Here is a 20,189-nt window from a genome sequence, read left to right as displayed (position 1 = left end):
GGCACAGTTCTAATTAGAGGGGTTTATGAATGAAGGTTGAGGAAAGAGTCATCTAAATGACTCCCTCTCTAAAGATCACATCAGTCACTTCACACCAGTTGAAGACTTAAAACCATTCCACCAGCCCTGACACATTGGGTGAATGTCAGGTAACTGGGTCTGTTACTGGAGGCTTCTTGTTTTCCTGTGACACCATCCACTCTTTAGCTGCTTCCCCGTGTATCAGCAGCAAAGGTGAGACCAGGACAAGAGGGATGAGGGTGCTTATAGTGCTAATTTTATCAGATTCAGAGTCCAGCACCACAGCCACTGAAGAACGGTGTTAATAGCAACAGTGAAATGGGTAGAAATGCTCCACGTGGATGTTCGTGCTCGGTTCTAACAGTGCTCACATCCAGTGGTCCAGTTCAGAAAAAAGAAAACACAGGTAACAGGGTGGAATGTGAAGCTTCCTTCTGCTTAAATCAGTTCCCAGCGGCCCCACGTCAGGTCACGAAGCCAGGGCGGCCACCGTCCAACCAATACTTTCTACCATTTCCAGCAATCCCTTGATTCACATGTGTACATTTAAAAGGTTTCTCGTCATGCTGTGGTCATTGCAGCAGCAGCCGCCAATGAGAAAAATAATATTAAGCTGACTTGAAAAAACACACCCAAACCTAGAAAACATGGGATCCAGTGGTTTGTTTAAATATTCCCCATAAATATGAAAGTAACAGATTTTTCTCTGTAATACTGCATCCTGTTCATACTGGCCGTTAAATGACACCCCAGTAATGTATTTCAGCCTCCTAAATGTCCATATTTTGTTTCTCCCTGCTAGTCTGTCCAGAGTGGAGGCCACTTTTCAGCCCCTCTGGGACAGGCTCCAGCAACCTGGACTCCGAGATGGTTTAAGAAACTGAATAGCTGGAGAGCAAACTGTGATTCACCCAGTTGCTCTTTACAGGTAATCCATTGCTGCAACTCAAAAACAGAAATATTTGGAACAAAACAGGTAGTACTGCACAATGAGTTCATTTTGCTCTAAGGAAACTTTGTCTTATCAGTTCCTATTGTGTCAAATATTCCGGTTCAGAGTCAGAACATTTCGAAACCTGTTTCCCCATCGGTAACAGTGGAGCAGCCCCCCCCATGTGTTTTGGCATGTCTTCGGTGAAAATAAAAAATAAAAGATTTATGACTAAATGTCCCTAAGCTTCTAAAAAGGGACTGTGTTAATGGTCACAAAGCTCATTGTATTTCATTTGTGCTTCATTTCCAGTAAGATGGATGAGATGTTTGATCTGACAGACATTTGTACAGGGTTGCTGAAACTTGAAGCAGACAAAATACGCTTCATTTTGAAAGACAATAACATGTGGATACATCGTATGGATGATGCACGGCATTGACAGGAAGCTGATCCAAATGTCAAACAAACAGGTGCTCTGAGGCTTAGTCTTTTCGGTAGTGCTCGCTCTCTGTAATGCGCCAATGTTTTCACATCCACCTGAGTAAGGAAGGTGTCCGTTTCTCACAGATGACAGGCTCAGTGAGAGCAATGAGCAGCACCCATATGAAGTGCATCTACTGTTTCTAGATGGAGAAGTACAAGTATATTTTGGTTGCAGTTAAAACATCTACACCTTCTTAAACATTCAAGCTTACTTTAAATAATGAGGTAATACTGCTGAGGTGATTTGTTGCGTTCAACAATATCTAAAACAAGACATCTGTTTTACAGTAAAGACGCCGTTCCTTAATTTGACTATTTTCATGAACAAAGACATCGAGCACTGCGCGGGGACAGCTGCTTACTGCTGAAAGGCCTGGTAGTAATGAGGTAGGGAAGTGGATGTGCTCATAGCAGGACTGCTGTATGCCTGAGGTAGTTGGGTGTGGTTGTGGGGCCCAGGGCCCTGTGGTGCATTAGCCTGCGGAGACTGGAAGAAGGTGAACGGCCCTGGAGCCTGGGAGGACAGACCGGTGGAAGAGGATGGAGAGCACGCGGTGGTGGTGGTGGTAGTTGGATAGCTCATCACTAAGCTTCCCATCCCCATGTGAGGGCTGTACGGTGGCAGGCTGAAAGGTAAGAAGCTCAGCAGGGGTCCCAGGTCCATGTTAGTGGTGCAGGACAACTCAGCTGAGGGCACAGCAGGGCTCCTGGACATCAAGTGTGGGTCACCACCAGCACTCACCCCTTCAGCCAGAACGTCCCTCTGAGGGGAAGCAGAAGTAGAGGTAGAGGAGTTTACTGCACTCAGGTGAGGCGCGGGGGCACTCTGCAGGTCCAGCAGGAAGCTGTCCACGTCGCCACGAGGATATGAGGTAGAGCCGTGGTGCTGGTACCGTGGCATGTTGCTGTAATGCTGCTGCTGCGGAGATGCCGATGGTGCCAGGTGATGATGGTGGGGTTGGGAAGACTGAGCGGGCATGTGGCGAGCCACACCCATGCTCGAGGACAAGGAGCCTTGAATAAGGCCATGAGGTTGGCCCATGCCAGGGACAGGACTGGCCATGTGGTACGAGGAGTACATTTCCCTGGAAAAAGACTCGATGGGCTCCTTGGAGACAGAGGCCATCTCAGTGGTGACTGGGCTGGGCTCCTCTTTTACTGGGCACATAGTGGAGGGGCTCGGTGTAGCCACAGGAGTGCTGGAACTGCAGGGTGGCATCAACCCCGTCTCCTGGGCATGGCTCTTCTTCAAATGGCGAGTCAGGTGGTCTCTGCGGCCAAAGCGTTGGGCACAGCGCGGACACAGGAAGTCACGGCGTCCTGTGTGCACCACCGCATGACGGCGCACATCCTTACGTGTGTAAAAACGGCGGTCGCATCTCTCACAGGAGTACTTCCTCTCTCTTACTGGCACCACAACATTAATGCTTCCCTCTGACGGTGGAGGCCTGTCAATATGGCCACCCAGGTGCTCCAGCAGGGAAGGAGCGACATCTGAGCAGGGCAGGGCTGCTGCAGCACTGTGAGCTGCCACGAGGTGGCGTCTGTAACCTAGCTGGGTGTTGTACTGCTTCCCACAGTCCTGGCAGTGAAAAAGCTGCCGAACGGCAGGATGGCTCTCCTGTGGCTGGCTCTTTAGATGGTCTTGCTGGTGGAACATGGTCTAATACAATGGTGGGTTTCGGCTTTGCTGCTCAGGGACTCTGGCCACGAGCCTGCGCTGATAAACACAAAACTCATGAGGAGACGGTACTATCAGCCCACGGAGTTCGGATCGTTTGTTAAAGTGCACGATAAATGCTAAGTGCTGTCTGACGGTCTCTTGCAGCAATGACTAGAGGTCTGTCCTGCCTTACTGGGGCAAGCCTGTGTCCAGCACTTGGTTTCTGTGACAGCAGCTGCCATAGCAACCCCAAAAGGGCTGTTGTGATGAGGAGCTTTGGAAGCTGAGACTGGGTCTGTGTGTTTCCTGAGAAATGTTCTTGTGTTGGCCTGCAGTCTAATTTAGCATTCAGTAGCTGAATGACAGGAAGCCCGGCATCTTCACAGACCTGCAAAACAGAAAAGTGCAGGAAAATGCGTCAGTGTGTTCACATGAAACCTCTGGGCTTAGATGGCGTGCTGCAGACGTCACATGACAACTACAACAACAACAATAATAGTAATAGTACCACTATATCACCAAAAGATGGTTCTCTCAGAGCTCAAACACTTAAAGCTACAACTGTTAAGTTATTAGACTACTGTTCTCGTTTGTACACACGCATGCACAGAGTTATCAAAGCAATTAAAACTGTTTTCTGTTTAGCTGATACATGCCTACTCGTGTATGCAGTGAGGTAATCATATACATGACATTGGCATTTGTCTTTCTTTACTGTGCCAGAATTTTAATAGTTTCAGAACACAAAAACAGGTAAATTATTTGTGCCAAAGGAGAAACAGTTTAGACATGAGCTGCCAGTAGAAGAAGGTTTGAGGGTTCACCTTTATTAGAGAACACATAGTGATAGCGCATAGACTAGACACAAACGCAGTGAGCGAGCAGAGGGAGACACCCAGCAAGGAGGCTCTAGTCAGCCGGAACAAGCACTGCTGCATCTAGCCATGCAGACATTTCTGCATCTTTGCCATTCAAAGACACGTGTATATGGTTTATTTTATGTAATATTAAATACTGAACTGTAAATTTTCAAGAAGAAATTTTTTATTCAGGGGTTTCATAAAAGCCTTATTTTTAATATATTTATTACTACTTGGGAGAATGCACGAGGTTTAAGTCAATGTCAAAGAAAACTAAATAAACATGCAATCTAAACAAAATGCATCTTTACTCTGTCTTTTTGGAAGGCCTTTTTGACTTTTGTTTATTTCTGTGTGTTTAAGTGTACAAGTGAATGAGTGAGTTTGTGTCTGTAAGCCCTTAAAGGAGAATGTGGTAGCTCCAATGAAGAGAAGCAAGCATATCAGCATTCTGAAGTTTGCCCTGTGCTTTGATGCAATGTTTCTGTGCTGTTGAAAACAAGACGTTATGATAGAGTAGACATTAATATTTACTGTCCAACCTAAAATCACTCAGGTCAGTGTGTATATGAACACAATTTAACTGAGATAGTATTTTATATTATTTCATTTTCAATCTGGAAAAAAAAAAAAAAAAAGACATGAAAACCTTGAAATAAATTACACGCCGTGCCCCATTTTTTGCCCGTTTGCTTCCACAATAAGACGGCTGACATCAGCCTTCAGCAAACATGTATCAGACCACATTAAGAGTTTATCTGCATATCTTAATGCATCTTCTGGATGCTTACTGCAGATTTTTCTCTGTGTAAAACAAAGAGCGGTGGATGGAACAGCTACAAAGTTTGCTTGTCTTCATGTCGGAGTTTGTTGATCAGGTGCTTTGATGAAGAACTTGGTTAGTTTCTGCCAGCAAAGGTTTTAATGGTGATTACGGGAACAGCGCTAGTGTTTTGAACACGAGAAACACATTTTCTTTCACTCAAGCTGAGTTCACAAAGTATCAAAGCAAAGAATTTGTGTCTAAATTTTTTTTATAATTAAATTATTCGAAATACCCGATGAATCACTGCGGCCCTAGTTGCATGCCCACGTGAGGTTTTCAGACAAATTCACGTCGTGGTAGTCTACCATGACCACTGTGACCTGGATGACTAAGAACCTACACTGACATCTTAGGGATATTTCATTACAATGTTTTTGTTTTCGTTCAAGTTTTCTCTTTCATCCCTCCCTCCTTTTCCATGGTTTTCTTACTTCTTTCACTGCACCGATCACCTGTTTTCCTACACAGTCACAAACCACCCCCCTGATTTTTACACATCGGCATGGCACAATCACACACACACGCACTCAGTGTCAGCACATCCACTATAGCCTCACAGACAAGTACGTACATGCTCCATCCATCTATTCTCTTCCACTTATCCTTGCCAGGGTCGCAGGGGGGCTGAAGCCTATTCCAGCTGTCCTAGAGAGGAAGGGTACTCCCTGGACAGGTCGCCAGGCATCCGTAGGGTTAACAGATAGAGACACACAACCACTCACACTCACACCTATGGGCAATTTAGAGCTTCCAGTTAACCTATCCCCACTAACTGCATGTCTTTGGACTGTGAGAGGAAGCCGGAGCGCCCGGAAAGAACCCATGCAAACATGGGAAGAACATGCAAACTCCACACAGAAAGACCCTGGCTTGATGGTGGAATTGAACTCACTGTTGCCTCACACCTCTTGGTGTAACAGTGCAAACCACAGTGCCACTGTGCTACCCTTACTCATTTCCATTAGTATTATTATACTCACAGTACATTCATAATGTAACAATGTAATATATCACTTGTTCTTGGGGGCGACCTCAACTTGGGACTAATTGAAGAAATGGACAGGAGCAAATTCTGTGTCGATAAATTTTTATAATTGATGTTAGGGCTGCACGATTAATCGTTAGAAAATTGCGATCTCGATTCATACAACGATAAAAAAATTTTTTTGTAAAAAAGACGACGACGACTGTACCGCATTTTGATCCGGGACGTACTCTGCATGAAAACAAGCGCTCACTCTTCCTGCTCAACAAATGACAAGGGCGGAGCCTTATACCACGTGATACAGAAGCTGTGCCGTGTGATGCTAAAATTAGCAGGGAAAAAAACAACGGAGAGCACGTCAGGGATGACGAGAAAGTGACAGGAGAAAATCCGTCCCGGTCAACCACCCAAACATCAATATCGGTAACCTTATACAGCGCTTCCCTTAAAGCTGGGCGATATGAGATTTTTTCATATCACGATATGTTTTTTTCATTTCATGCGATAACGATATCTATCACGATATAAGCCAAATAACTATATTTGTAAGATTTAAATGTGCCGTTGCTCACATGTAAAATGTGAAATAATCAGCAGCTTGTTTTTATTTAAATATTTATTTCCCATAATAAGTTCAACAGGGTAGATGTACTTAAGGAACATGAGACTTTTTCAGATAAATAAAGGCAAATATTGCAAACTACACAAAAGGCAGCCGCTAAAGCGTTTAAGTTTCAAAATAGAACAAACGAAACAGACTACTAAATTGTCAATTCCACTTAGAAACAAAATATTAATTCTAAAAATAAATCTTAGTTTGTTTTACAGAAGAACAGACAAAACTAACTTTTGTCAGTATCAAATAAACTGAGAACTAAAAGGAAATTCTCAATCTCTCCTTGTTGTATAGCTTAGCTTTTCAAACAGTTTTAACAGTTACTTTAGTCTGACAAAAGCCGAATGACGAATTAGCGCTTCCAGTCAGAGACTGAGGCTACGTCCACACGTACACGGGTGTTTTTGAAAACGGAGATTTTCCGTTTTCGTTTTAAAAAATAATCCCGTCCACACATAAAGGCAGAAATGAAGGAAAACGCTGCTATGAACATGCCAAAGCAGCAGGTGGCGCTAGATTCCTAACCGTGCAGAAATGTTGGCCAATCAGAAGTCTAGAAGCCTCGGTGGGAAAAAGTAAACAAAGCTGGGGCATAGAAGCAGACCCGAGTCGTATGTGTGGATGGACAGTAACTGTGTATATGTAAGCATTTAAACACTGCAGAGAGTAGAATTAACAGTATTGTAGAAATTCATTTCACCGAAACAATAACGTGGCGCACAGTGTGATGCATGCACCAGTTTATTGTATTTCCAGACTTGCTTTCGGCACATTTACAGTGCAGCTACTCTGTTTTTTGTCAGACTTGAAATAGCCGAAATACCTTCACACTACGGAGCTTCTATGGCTCTTCCGTTCGACAATCTCTCCGGCATTGGAACCATCATCTGTTTTCTCTTCGGTCACGCTCGGTTGATTTTTCTAGTCGGCACACTCATTTCCTCCATTACCCGCTGGCTGCTTCCCAAACAAACACACGTGCGGCTTGGCACTTGTGCTGTACGTAACAAGTCACGCGACGTGACGCTGCGGCTGTGATTGGTTCGGCTCTGCGCTACTTAGTTTGGATTGGCTGACCTTTTTTAAAAAAAAAATTTTATTTTAAGAGGACAAGAGCGGCGAAGTCTATCGCGATAGCTTAATTTCTCTATCGAGTAAAAGTTATATCGCGATACATATCGTTATCGTTCTATCGCCCAGCTCTAGCTTCCCTATACCCGTCGAACTCCCGCAGGCACAAAGAAATTACGGAGGCTATCACTTATCACCTGACCAAAGATATGGCTCCCATCAACACTGTGCAAAACGAGGGATTTAGGAAAATGATCAACACCCTAGACAAATGCTACACAGTGCCGTCCCGCAACTATTTTTCTATCCGGTTGTTCAGTGATGACGCGACGAATCCTACTTCCGGGTCTAAAGTAGTCTGCGTTTAATATGGCTTTTGTGTTGTTAACATGTTTAATGTTTTGTATTTTCTTCTATTTGATCTCAAAAAGCTCCTAAAACAGTCAGTGATCCCTGTTGACCTCCCTCGGCTTTTATTACCGCTAATCATTTATTTAAGCTCAGTTTTTAAAACCCTAGGATGTAACTACAGCCCAGCCCATGCAGCAGTATATGAATGACTAACCTCGTATTGTGGATGGGTTATCTCAGTTGTTCTCCTGGCTGAAGTTTGGTCCTTTTACAGCATCCTGCCATGCGATTACATTTGTTTCTGACCACCGAGAACACTCACGTTAACTTTTATCGAGTGGAAAAAAGGTTAGCTTGTTCATATTATGCTAACATAGCTGTGTCGCTAGCGGTCACATAGCACATCATTATATACCAGCTAGCCCAACTTCAGTAACCCTACAAACGTCACTGCTGTTTAGTTTTCTGTCTTCATTTATGTTGGAAGTGATAGCAGAGCTGTACGTTTTAATTTGTTTCCAAAACCCCGCAGTCAGGACATGCTATATTGTATTTAGATAGAAGCTAGCGAGCTAACTCCCTGCTAACTTCTAACTCCGTTAAATGTCATAAATTCGGTTTTCATGGATGCCTGGATGTTAAACTCAATTGTTACACCTGGTAGAGCAGAACACTGATCATTTTATTAAAGATGAAAGACTTTAGACAGTTTTTCAACTCTCAGTAATGCCATAGTGATCGTTTGATATATGGACCTGCAGCGGAGTTTAGACCCAGACATGGCTAGTGACGTCAGACTGAACAACCGGATAGTTGCACTACCTGCTCTATACACGCAGTGTCGAGCAACGGTGGAGACGGAATTTCAAGCAGTACAACATTTTGCGGCAACAACAAAACGTGAGACATTTGTTGTTTTTATGTTTATTTATTGTTTTTATGTTCAGTCTCAACTGTTACGAAGTTGATGTGCAGTTAATAAATGCAATAAATATTTATACTGGAAAAGAAAATCGTGAGAGAATCGTGATCTCAATTCTAAGCCAAAAAATCGTGATTCTCATTTTATGCAAAATCGTGCAGCCCTAATTGATGTCATCGATTATGCTGATGAATCGTTGCAGCCCAAGTGGAAAGTTAAAGTTTTTGTACCACAAAATGTTTATGCAAATTGGAGATGGTTGAGCAAACAGCCCAAATTTATTTGAGATGGAGTGACTCAATTAGGTGGTTAGGCACAGAGAAAGTGAGGCACAGAAAAATTAGATTAGATAAATAACATTTTTGTACAGAAAGGAAGCCAGCTAATGTGTCTCTCTATGAATCTCTGTGAATGTTGGATAGAAACCACTTAAGCATAGAAAAAAGTGCTTATATAAATGAGTGTATGAGACATGTTGTATAAAGCACTTTGAGTGCTCAGGTAGAGAAGAAATTGAGGTAGACTCCAATTACCAAAAGGGACAGAGAGCACAAGGATGTCAAACATCTACTGTAGGGTTGCAAAATTCCCGGAATTTTCAAAGATGGAAACTTTCCATGGGAATTAACGGGAATTTATGGGAATAAAGTGGGAATTTTCAAAATTGAAGGATGGCTCTTCTTAAGGAACTTAAATATAATTCAGCAAAGTATATTTTAGCATAATATTGACAAAAACAAACAAATGCAATTCAAATACACTTGAATATCCATACCATTCCTTAATCACATGTACAGAGCACAAGCTTGCTGCATGGCTATTGAGACCACCTACTGGCACTGTGCATGCCTCCATCACATGTACACATGGACCACACTTTTGAGCCTGAAGGACAAAGAGTATTAAAGGCACACATTTGAGCCTGTGGACTTAACAAGTGAGGTAAGTTTTGATGATATTATGGGAAAATATATTCAATAAATGTTTAAATTGTGAATATCACATAAAATGTATTAATCTGGTAGATAGCAATCTGATAAGATGCTAAATAAAATGCTAGCATCTGTTAGATGCTAAATAAGCCATAGCTAGTATAACATAAAGAAGATGCTAGCTTCCTCATTTGGCTGTTTTGTTTTGAAGATCATTCCAGTTGTTTAGCTAGCCTTACTATTTATATCTGTTTATTATCATATTGCAATTGTATTATTACGATCTCTTGCATTGCATTAGCATTTTTACAAGCTCTTGTTTTATTTTACAGAAAAATGCCATGTGCGCCATCTGATGTGTGGAGACATTTTACACCAGCTAATGTACAAGGGAAATCTGTATATATGTGTAAGTATTGTGATAAGACGTACGTGAAGAATGCCACAAAAATGCAGCAGCACATTGCAAAGTGCAAAAAAATTCCTCAAGGCCCAACACATGCAGCAGCCAGGAAACACATGCAGCACTCAAGGGGAAAATGAATCTGTTTCAGCTGTATCAGAATCAGATACCCACTCATCAGCTCCTGGTCCCTCTGGCATCAGAGGATTCTTTGATTTTATGGATGACACTAGCCAGAAAAACGCAGATGAGTGTTTTGCTCGTGCAGTCTATGCAGCTGGCTCACCCCTGATGCTGACATCCAATGTGTACTGGAAGAGATTTTTGAATGTTCTCCGACCAGCATACATTCCCCCAACCAGACATGCATTGTCTACTCATCTACTGGATGAAGAGTTCAGTCGAGTTCAAGAAAAGGTGAAACAGACCATTAACCAAGCTGACTGTATTTCAGTCATCTCTGATGGATGGTCCAATATCAGGGGACAAGGAATTATTAACTACATAATCACCACTCCTCAGCCTGTGTTCTACAAGAGTGTAGACACAAAGGAAAACGGACACACAGGCCAATACATTGCAGATGAGCTAAAAGTGATCATCAATGACCTTGGACCAGATAAGGTTTTTGCACTGGTCACTGACAATGCAGCCAACATGAAGGTTGCCTGGGCACATGTGGAGGAGACCTACCCACATATAACTACTATTGGCTGTGCTGCCCATACACTAAACCTTCTCCTAAAAGACATAATGGCACTAAAAACAATGGACACTCTGAATAAGAGAGTGAAGCAAGTTCTGAAATATGTTAAAGGCAAACAAGTAACATCCGCTACATTTCTGTCAAAGCAAAAGGAAAAGAACAAGAGTACTACACTGAAGCTTCCCAGCATAACGCGATGGGGTGGTGTTGTTATCATGTTTGACAGCCTTCTGGAGGGAAAGGAGTCTCTGCAAGAGATGGCCATATCCCAGTCTGTAGGCATCGACAGTGACATCAAGAAGGTCATCTTGGATGATGTGTTCTGGGAAAGAGTATCTAGCAGTCAGAAAACCCTCAAACCTATTGCAGCAGCAATAGCGAAGATAGAGGGGGATGGTGCCATCTTGTCAGATGTCCAGTGCCTTTTTGCAAAACTCAAAGAAGAAATCCAGACAATTCTGCCCACTCCCCTACTACTGAAAGGAGAGGAAACGGCTGTGGTCAAGTCATTGGAACAGCGGAGGGAGTTCTGCATGAAGTCAGTGCATGCAGCATACATGCTGGACCCCAAATATGACAAGGGCATACTTTCTGGGGACGAGATCAACGGTGCCTATGCGGTCATTACAGCCATATCTGACCACCTGGGTCTCGATAAAGGCAAAGTTCTAGGCAGTTTGGCAAAGTATCGAACAAAGCAAGGCCTTTGGAAAGGGGATGGAATATGGCAGTCATGCCAGCACATATCTGCAGCCACCTGGTGGAAGGGACTATGTGAATCTGAGGCCCTTGCACCTGTAGCCTCCATCCTCCTCCAAATCCCACCATCATCAGCCGCCTCCGAGCGCAACTGGTCACCGTTTGGGAACACCCACACAAAGGTTCGCAACAGGCTCACAAATGTGAGAGTGGAAAAGCTGGTCGGCATTCAGGCAAACCTACGGCTCTTTGAGCCTGACACAGAGCCATCCTCAACAAGGCTGGAAAGTGACACTGAAGAGGAAGACTCAGAGTTGGATGCTGAAGAAGTGGACATGTTGTTGGATGATGATGAGGTCCAGGAAGAGTCTATTGACTGAGCAAAAATGAGAAAAGAGGATTGCTTGAAGGAAGATTTGCATGTTTAATGGGACGTTTTGGAGGATAAGTGGCATTTTTCATTTAACCTTTTGAATGGGACTTTGTGGAGATTTTTGGACAGGGGGCAATTTTGAATGAGCGGGGTTAGGGGATGGTAATATTGAACTCAACATTTCTGTTTTTATTCATCCATGAAACAAGTTATTGAAACGTGTTCTATTCTACTGTACTTACAAATAAATCTGTTGAAATATCTGTTGAAAACATTTTGCATGGAGGTTTTCTTATGATTTCTGTTTATATTTATGCTTGGAAATAATATATTCCCAGTTAGTTCTCCTAAATTCCCATTAATTTCCATAATTCCCATTATTTCCATGGAAAGTTTCCAATATGGAATATTTCCAAAATTCCCAAGCTTAACTTAGCATGGAAATTTACCAGAAACTTTTCGGAAATTTACCGGAAATTTTACGCCCCTGTGCAACCCTACAAACATCTGTCAATTCGTAAGCTCAAAGTCTTGATTTTTTTTTCCACCTTGAAAATAATCAACAATTCTTTAATGAGGTCTTACAAAATTGTGCTTGTTCATGCCGTGAATGTTTCACAAGTGTTGCAAAGATTAGGCTTTAACCTCCTAAGACCCAAACTCTTTCATGGCATGCATTTTTAATTTTTCTTTGGCATTTGGGTTGATTGGGACCTGATGAATGTAAAAACAAAGAATTACCAGATTTTTTTTTTTTTACCAAATTTTTGTTTAGGTTAGTTAACCTCCAAGGACCTGGCGTCCACATATGAGGACATTTGTTTTAAATTTTGATAGAACAGTGGCAGTATAATGTCCTTGTAAGTGGATATCAGGCCCTTCTAGAGAAAAATTAAGTATTTTGGTCTAGACAACCCAAAATGTGATGTCCACATATGTGGACGCCAGGTCCTTGGAGGTTAACTAACCTAATTTTTTAGATAAAAACAAGATGACAATGATGGCTGACTGCTATCCTTATTCAGTATCACCTGACTCTAATATAAGCAAGTTAACCAATCCTTTTTTGCCCTCAACTATATTTATTACTGACCATTTCCCTAAATAAATTCATGAATGGACGGGTGTTGTTTATTTTTAATATTCAACAATTAGTTGGATTTTAATCTTGATCACAATTTTGGCTTTCTACAATTAAATGGACATGATGGAGCGATACTAAAAATGAGTGTTCCAAATACAGAACACAAAGCAGAAGAAAATCAAGTACTCCCTCAGACAGCCCCTGATGACATGCCTGCTTGTGCCAATTAGAGCGGTCCCCTGCAACATGCAGCATGAAGATTCCTGGACTAGTCTGGACGAGTAACACTATGTACAAAGACAGATAAACAACCAAATTCACGCGTCTGACACAGCAGAAGCTGAAGAGATTGTCCCTCAATGTGGATCATTATCTGTTGTTTAGACATACTGTGGCCATACTGGGAAAGTGACACTAAGCAAGACCAAATGATATGCAAAGCATGCTATGGAGTTTTGTCTGCACTGCAAAACGACAACTAATTCAAAAACAACAACAACAACCCCCTGAAAACACACAATAAAGTGCAGTATGAATGCATGAAGACCAAGAAAAACAGTGCGACAAGATCAAAGTGAAAGGTGTGCTATCCTGATTGCATTTGGGTAAAATGCGCCCAGCTACCTCACTGTACACTGTACACTCCTTGTCGTGCATTAAGATCATCAGGTCAATTACTCCTGGCCCAACCTAAGTTTAGACTGAAGACCAGAGGCGATCGTGCCTTTGCTTCAGCTGCACCCAACCTTTGGAATAGCCTCCCTGCTTCTATTCGAGCCTTGGACTCTATCCAATCCTTTAAATGAAAGCATATCTATTTGACTTGGCTTTCCTGACCAGTTAATACCCTTTTAAATCTTTTAAATTTTAAACTTTTAAATCTTTTATTAAATTGTATTAAATTTATTATTTTATTATTCATTTTACTGCTGTTTTTGTCTTCTTAGCAGATTTTGTATTTATCTAACTCTTCTGGTCTGTTAGTGCCTCTATCCTGTCTGTGCTAGTGCCCGATTTGTACCCTGTTATTGACTCATGCTGACTCTCCATATTACTGTGAAGCACTTTGGTGTGCCTTCGGGTTTTTAAATGTTCTATATAAATAAAACTGTATTGTATTGTATTGTACTGTAAAATCTTTTCATTTATACTTTTTTTCTTCTATGAGATGCACTCAATTTGTTTAAATGAACAGGAATTGCTTTATTTTGATGCAAAGATTTCTGCAAAAATGAAAAATGTGAATGCAGTGTTTATGACATGGAAATAAAAACATTTTTGTCACCAAATTCAATGAGTAATTGTCAAAAATAACTGCAATCGAAGTACTGATAAAAATAGTTGTGATAATCGTTTTGGCCATAATCATGGAGCCCTACTACTCGCAATGTGTTGATGTAAAAGTGATTATGGCTGCTACTTGTGACTTATTAGGAAGCTCACAGATTATTCTTTTTATGTTATTCTCACATTCACATTTGTGAGCGTGTTTGGAAATGTGGCTATGGGGTCAAAGCCTGTGATCAGTCATCTCCATCAGCCTAAACCAGTGGCCACTGCGTGTGCGTTTACATGTTTGGGCCCGTTAGTAATAACCAAACGTTTGCTATATAACTTCTCTAGTTAGTACATGCAGTTTTACTGTCAAGTGCATCATGAAGTTCACTTCACACATACAAATTCACGAGCAGGCTTTGGTGCTGGGCTAACTGCTTTTACTCTGTGCAGAGAATAAGTCACGGTTTTTTGTTTCCATTTAAAGCATTTAAACCGTGATGTTAGACTAAATATTTTATTCCCATGTATAAAAATGTGTGTTCACTTTCAATAATGTTGTTGGTAAATATATTTTTAAAGCGTTAGAATTCACCAATGTTTATTTTCATAGCTCTCGCTCAGTTTCACTTGTTTAGCTGACACTGTGACTGGGAGAAAGTTGGTGCTTTTCCACGATGCTCGCTGAACACGAGGTCCCCGTTCTTCTAACTTGGACAGAGGCACTGAATGAAGCTGACACGAAAAGTAGCGCCGGGATATCGCAGTGCCATCTTGTGGGTCCTAAGTATTGAGCTGCAATCAAATTAATTTCTGCCTAATAACTTTCAGTTCCTGAACTCAACTACTAAGTACCTTCCTGGTGAAGGAGCCAAACTGATGAGTTGACGAGCGCCGGGAAACTGAGCCCACGCAGCTTTGTGGACTGACAAGAGTGGGGGGGGGGGCGGGGGGCGGGTGGACAGGGTCATTACCACATCGGGCTAAATATGACCGCTAGCCTGCCTGCGTTTACAACATTCGGCAGTGGATGTGAAATCAGGTTTAGTACTTGTGTATTACCATGTTTATTGGGTCTATAATACACGTGCTTTATATCAGGGACATCCACAGACTGGTGTCAGTGCAACTAAGGATGAAGTCCCGATATTAACCGAGCCAACAAGCTGATTAAACAACAAAAGATGAACGCTTCACTAACTTGCGTCGGAGTTTGTCTCGCAGGAGCTAACTCACATACTTTGCCCAGCAGCGTTAAACTCCAGCTCGGCCGATCAGACGAGGGATCGGTGGTACTTACCGACAGAGCCTAGGTCCACCTCTCCGTCCAGCCTCCGCTCCGACTCCATGTCGACATTTTGCAACAAGTTTAAAGGTGTTTGTTGGACTTCGGGCCTTGACTGCTGGGCGCCGCGCTGGAAGCCAGGCATTCTGGGAGAGTGACGTCACACGGATTTAGAACTGTAGAAAACGGGCTGTGAACACACACACACGGAGATTCAGAATCGCGCTGCTTTTGATGTGACCACTGTTGACAATTTAAACGTAGAACTCACTGAGCAGTGTTCCTGAGTTTGTTACTTTTAAACTACGCATCATTGTTAGACCATAGTTGGCACAATCTTCAGTCCTAAAAATAGGAATCATTTAAATATTGCCCCAGCAAAATGCCCTGTTGGTGCCCATGTGGGGCTACTGTGAGCAGTTGCCCACAGTGGACAGTTCACTGGTCAGGGCTCTTGGACGCCAATTCGAAGTGTTCTACTGTTTTTGTAGTGTTTTTTGTTTTGTTTTTTATCTAGGTATGGTTTTACTGTATTGCCACTGATTTTGGTATCATAGTCATGTTGAAAAATTAGCTGTTGCCACTCAGATGCTTTCCATGTAGTATTGCACGGTGCATGAAACTTTGACAATGCTTATATCTATTTATAATTCCATCAATTTTGACAAGATCTCCAACAACTTTTTAAATAGACTGACAATGATGTGGAGTTGTTGCTGCCAGTAACACAAAAGTACAAAGTTGCAAAAGCAAGTGAGAATTAAAGAATTTGAAGAAAAGCTATGTGGAGCATGTACGAACTGATATTAATCTTTAATAGGGTTGTCAAAGTTGAGATCAAACAAAACAACTGCCTCCGCCATCTTAGTTTAATTGGTCACATGACTGCATCGTATGACTAAAATTCATCATCGTTTTCGAAAGCCTCCGCGTTTTCGCAGTCCACACTGCGACGTGAAAACGCTGTTTTCAAATGTATGCACTTTGGAGAGCATTTTCAAAAAGCCCTGTTTGCCTTGACCAAAAACGCAGTCTCAGTGTGGAGGGAAGGCCAAAACGGAGAGAAAAAGATGCGCTTTCAAACAAAAATGTATTAATGTGGACATTACTAGAAACCAAATGTGCTAGCTACTTCAGTCACTTTAATGTACAATTTAGGTTCTTGTTCTCACTATAGCAAAATAGTGCTGACAGATCTAAACTTGAAGTAGCCCTTATACTTGTATGGAGGAGCAAATACTACTGTATGGAGAAGAGCCCTAACTATCACTTCATCACAGAGCGTGCCCGCTCTGACCGGCTCTAAAGGGTTAATATTGAACTGATCAATTGGGCTAAAAGAGGTATGTCAGCAAAGGTTTTGGTTGAAATTTAACATAGAATGAAATTAGATTTATCATGAACCTTGTGGCAGGGTGTGGTTGGTGGCTCAGCTGCAGGGGAGGAGTGGAGCAGTGGGCTCAGGGTGTGGTGTCAGGGGAGGCTGTCAAGGCAAGCCGAGGCCAGTATGTAAATGTGAATCCAAATGCAGACTCAGACAGGACAGCAGGGATTAGGTTAATGTGACTTTATTAACACAAGTGAAAACTGTACACAAAGGAATTATGCGTGGTGCATGAAACTTAAAAAGGGGTCTCTGAAACAGAGGGAAAGAGAGCTTAGAAGTGATACTGTGGTAAGGAGACAGGAGGAGATGTAACCGGAATGCCTAGGGGGGAGGCAATGTTGGCCGGGTGAGTGTCCAAAGGGATGAGAGTGAGCTGAGAGTACATCCTGATGATTCAGTGATCCAGGGACTGCAGTGGCAGGAGGGCAGGGAGGTGAGGAGTGGTGAGTCAATGAGCAGCAGTTAGAGTTTCTAAGGTTGACCAGCATCCAGGTGGACACAGAGGACTAGAGAGCACTGGTTTTAACTGGTCCAGAAACTCGAAAGGTGGGATGAAACCGAGGCGATGAAGGAAGCTTCAGCTTGACCGCTGAAGTGCTGATGGCTTTGTCCACTTCAAAAGGTCAGATGTAGCATGGCAATAGCTTGCAAGAAGTTGGATGTCCTTAGCTGCAAGCCATACCTTTTGTCCAGGAGTGTATGTGGGAGTCAGAGCAAGCTCGACCTTATGTTCCTGAAACAGTGGGGGTTGATACCCTAAGGAGGCTTTAAAGGGAGACATAGCTGTAGCAGAGGAGGTAATGAGTTATGTGCATATTCCACCCAAGGAAGATAAGGTGACCAAGCAGCAGAGGGTGGTTTTCAGTTCTTTATTAAGGCATTCTGTTTGACTGTTAGTTTGTGGGTGATAACCTGAGGTGAGGTAGGGTTTATCTCCAAGAGCGGAGCAGAAAGTTTTCCACACCTGTGATGTGAATTGAGGGCCTGAACACCTGTTCCATTATGATTCAGGCAGTCTCTGTGGTTGTGGCAAGCTTATCTAATGCTATGAAATGCGCAGCCTTGGAAAATCTGTCAATGACGGTGAGGATGGTAGTCTTTCCTCATGAGACAAGTAGCCCTGTGACAAAGTCTAATGCTATTTGCGACCAAGGCCAGTGAGGCGTAACCAAGGGCTGCAACAGACCCGTGCGGTGCTGAGTGGAGTTTTTATAGTATGCGCAGGTAGTGCAGGCTGCCACATAATCCCTGGCATCCTCGTCAACAGTGTCCCACCAGAAGTATCTCCTAATTAAGGAAGGGGTCCTACCTCTTCCTGGATGACATGAGAACATGGCTGTGTGGACCCAGTTCATTGCCACGGGGTGTGCAGCTGCTGCAACATTGTGCCAATTTGCTGGGGACCAGAATGTTGGCAAAGGACTGGCCCTAACCCAGTGTCTAAAGCAGGGCTAGGCAACCTTTCTGATGGCGAGTGTCATTTTATAATTTCCTCAGAGGTCAGTGTGCCATATGATTGCATTAGCAATAAATTTAATAACGCTCTATATTAACAGTTACACACTATATAGAACCACTTTCTAGAATTATATTTGTTCGCAGATGTTGGCAGCTATCAGCGAATAGTTATCAGCTATTTTGAAACAAAAAAAGACACTTTTTATCCATAACAAATAAACTAATTATTTTACATACTAATAATAATGTATAATAATAATAATAAACTAAGCCAATATGGCATGTTTGTTAATACAGAGACACACATGTTAATATGATCTCTGGTCTCCCACTCAGAGACACAGGTCACAGGTCAGCATTCAGACAGCTACCTGAGGACACTCATGTGAGAGAAAATCGTGATCCGCCCACGATTATCCCCGAACGTACCTGTGGGTGGAGCCTTTTATACATTTGGAGCAGGAAGCTAGGAGTTGATCAGACGAGCTACAATAAAAACATTTGCAGATGCAAAATCACTGTTCCCGTTCCTCGGGTGAGAGCTGGGACCGGCCAGATTACTTAGGTTATGTGGCTGTATTGCAATAGTGGTTTGCAGATGTGTTCTCCTCCGAGCCCGGATGTGCAAAATCTCAGAGTGGTATTTTAAAACGCAGCCTGGTGTAACAGTGTGTTCCCTGCCTTACAGGTTACCTGAGGATAAGAGTCAAATTATTCGGAGAGAATTGGCCAAAATGCTGAAAATGGGGGTAATAGAGGAGTCGGACACCGCATGGTGTAGCCCCATAGTTCTTGTAGTACAGAAAGATGGGTCTATATGAGTCCGTGTTGACTACTGCAAGGTGAATGAGGTGTCACAGTTTGATGCCTATCCCATGCCCCGGGTTGATGAGCTCCTGGACCAGTTTTACTAAACTGGATTTGACCAAGAACAACTGGCAGTTCCCCTTCTCTGCAGAGTCCAAGGATAAAGCAGCCTTCTCCACTCCATACGGTTTGTACCAGTTGTCCCAGCCATTTTCCAGCAACTCATGAACTGGGTGCTGCCTCCACATGGTGCATATGTGGCCACCTACTAAGATGACGGTGTCATTCTACCAGGACTGCAGTTGGTGGCTGCAGTCCTGGTGACCCTGAGGCAGGCAGGGCTCACGACCCACCAAAAAAAGTGCGGTTGGACGCAGGAAGGTACAGTATCTGGTGTACCTCTTGGGAGGAAGGCAGGCCCGCCCTTAGATGGCTAAAACAGCACCCATTGCATCCTGCCTACATCCCAAGACCAAAAAAGAGCTCTCTTCTCCTCCTTAGCCACCTTTTGACCCTCTGTTTGGATAATGCCCCTCCAGTGGAGGGTGTAGTGGGAGGAGCAGTGGTGTCAGGGGAGGCTGATCCACTCACCTGACCTCATCGTGTCTAACCCATTTGAGATGGATGCAAGGACCTGAGGGAACAGGTGTGTGTGATGTGCAGCAGAGGAGGAAGCAGCTGAAAAACTGCTGCAAAGAGAAATTCAGCAAATACAGTAAAGTCATTCACCATACAACGCTATGTGCGTGGGTCATTGTTTTATCACAGTGTATTTAAACCCTTTGTTTGTCTGTATTCTTTGTTGCGTCATCCCTCATGATTCCCGATGTGTGCCCTTCTGTTCTGTGATTTGGAGGTTCTGTGCTGGCCTCCAAAGTCCACCAGGTTCAAATCAAACTTCTAGAGGTGTCACGCCTCTGCCCCCACCAGGCTGGCTGTGGCACTAAACTGGATTTGCATGCCAAATGAAGAAATATGGTAGTGATCAGCATGAGTTTTTTTTTAATGCAATTAAAATAATTTTTTTATTATATGCAATTTTTTTTCC

The 20,189-nt window shown here is 42.9% G+C and overlaps 1 protein-coding gene across 1 annotated transcript; it reads right to left on the bottom strand.

Annotated features, from left to right (window-relative positions):
• Positions 1-1,659: 1,659 nt before the first annotated feature.
• On the bottom strand, positions 1,660-15,659 carry LOC113013422 (zinc finger protein PLAGL2-like). The gene is made up of 2 exons (XM_026154299.2): positions 15,505-15,659; positions 1,660-3,489 (listed from the first exon to the last, which is right to left on the bottom strand). Exon 2 carries the CDS (start codon positions 3,096-3,098, stop codon positions 1,797-1,799), a length of 1,302 nt encoding a protein of 433 aa, XP_026010084.2. The 5' UTR covers positions 3,099-3,489; positions 15,505-15,659; the 3' UTR covers positions 1,660-1,796.
• Positions 15,660-20,189: the final 4,530 nt, after the last annotated feature.

This window comes from Astatotilapia calliptera, chromosome 20 (assembly GCF_964374335.1).
Source record: "Astatotilapia calliptera chromosome 20, fAstCal68.1, whole genome shotgun sequence".
Classification (NCBI taxonomy): Eukaryota; Metazoa; Chordata; class Actinopteri; order Cichliformes; family Cichlidae; genus Astatotilapia; species Astatotilapia calliptera.
This window is presented reverse-complemented; position numbering and strand designations above follow the sequence as displayed.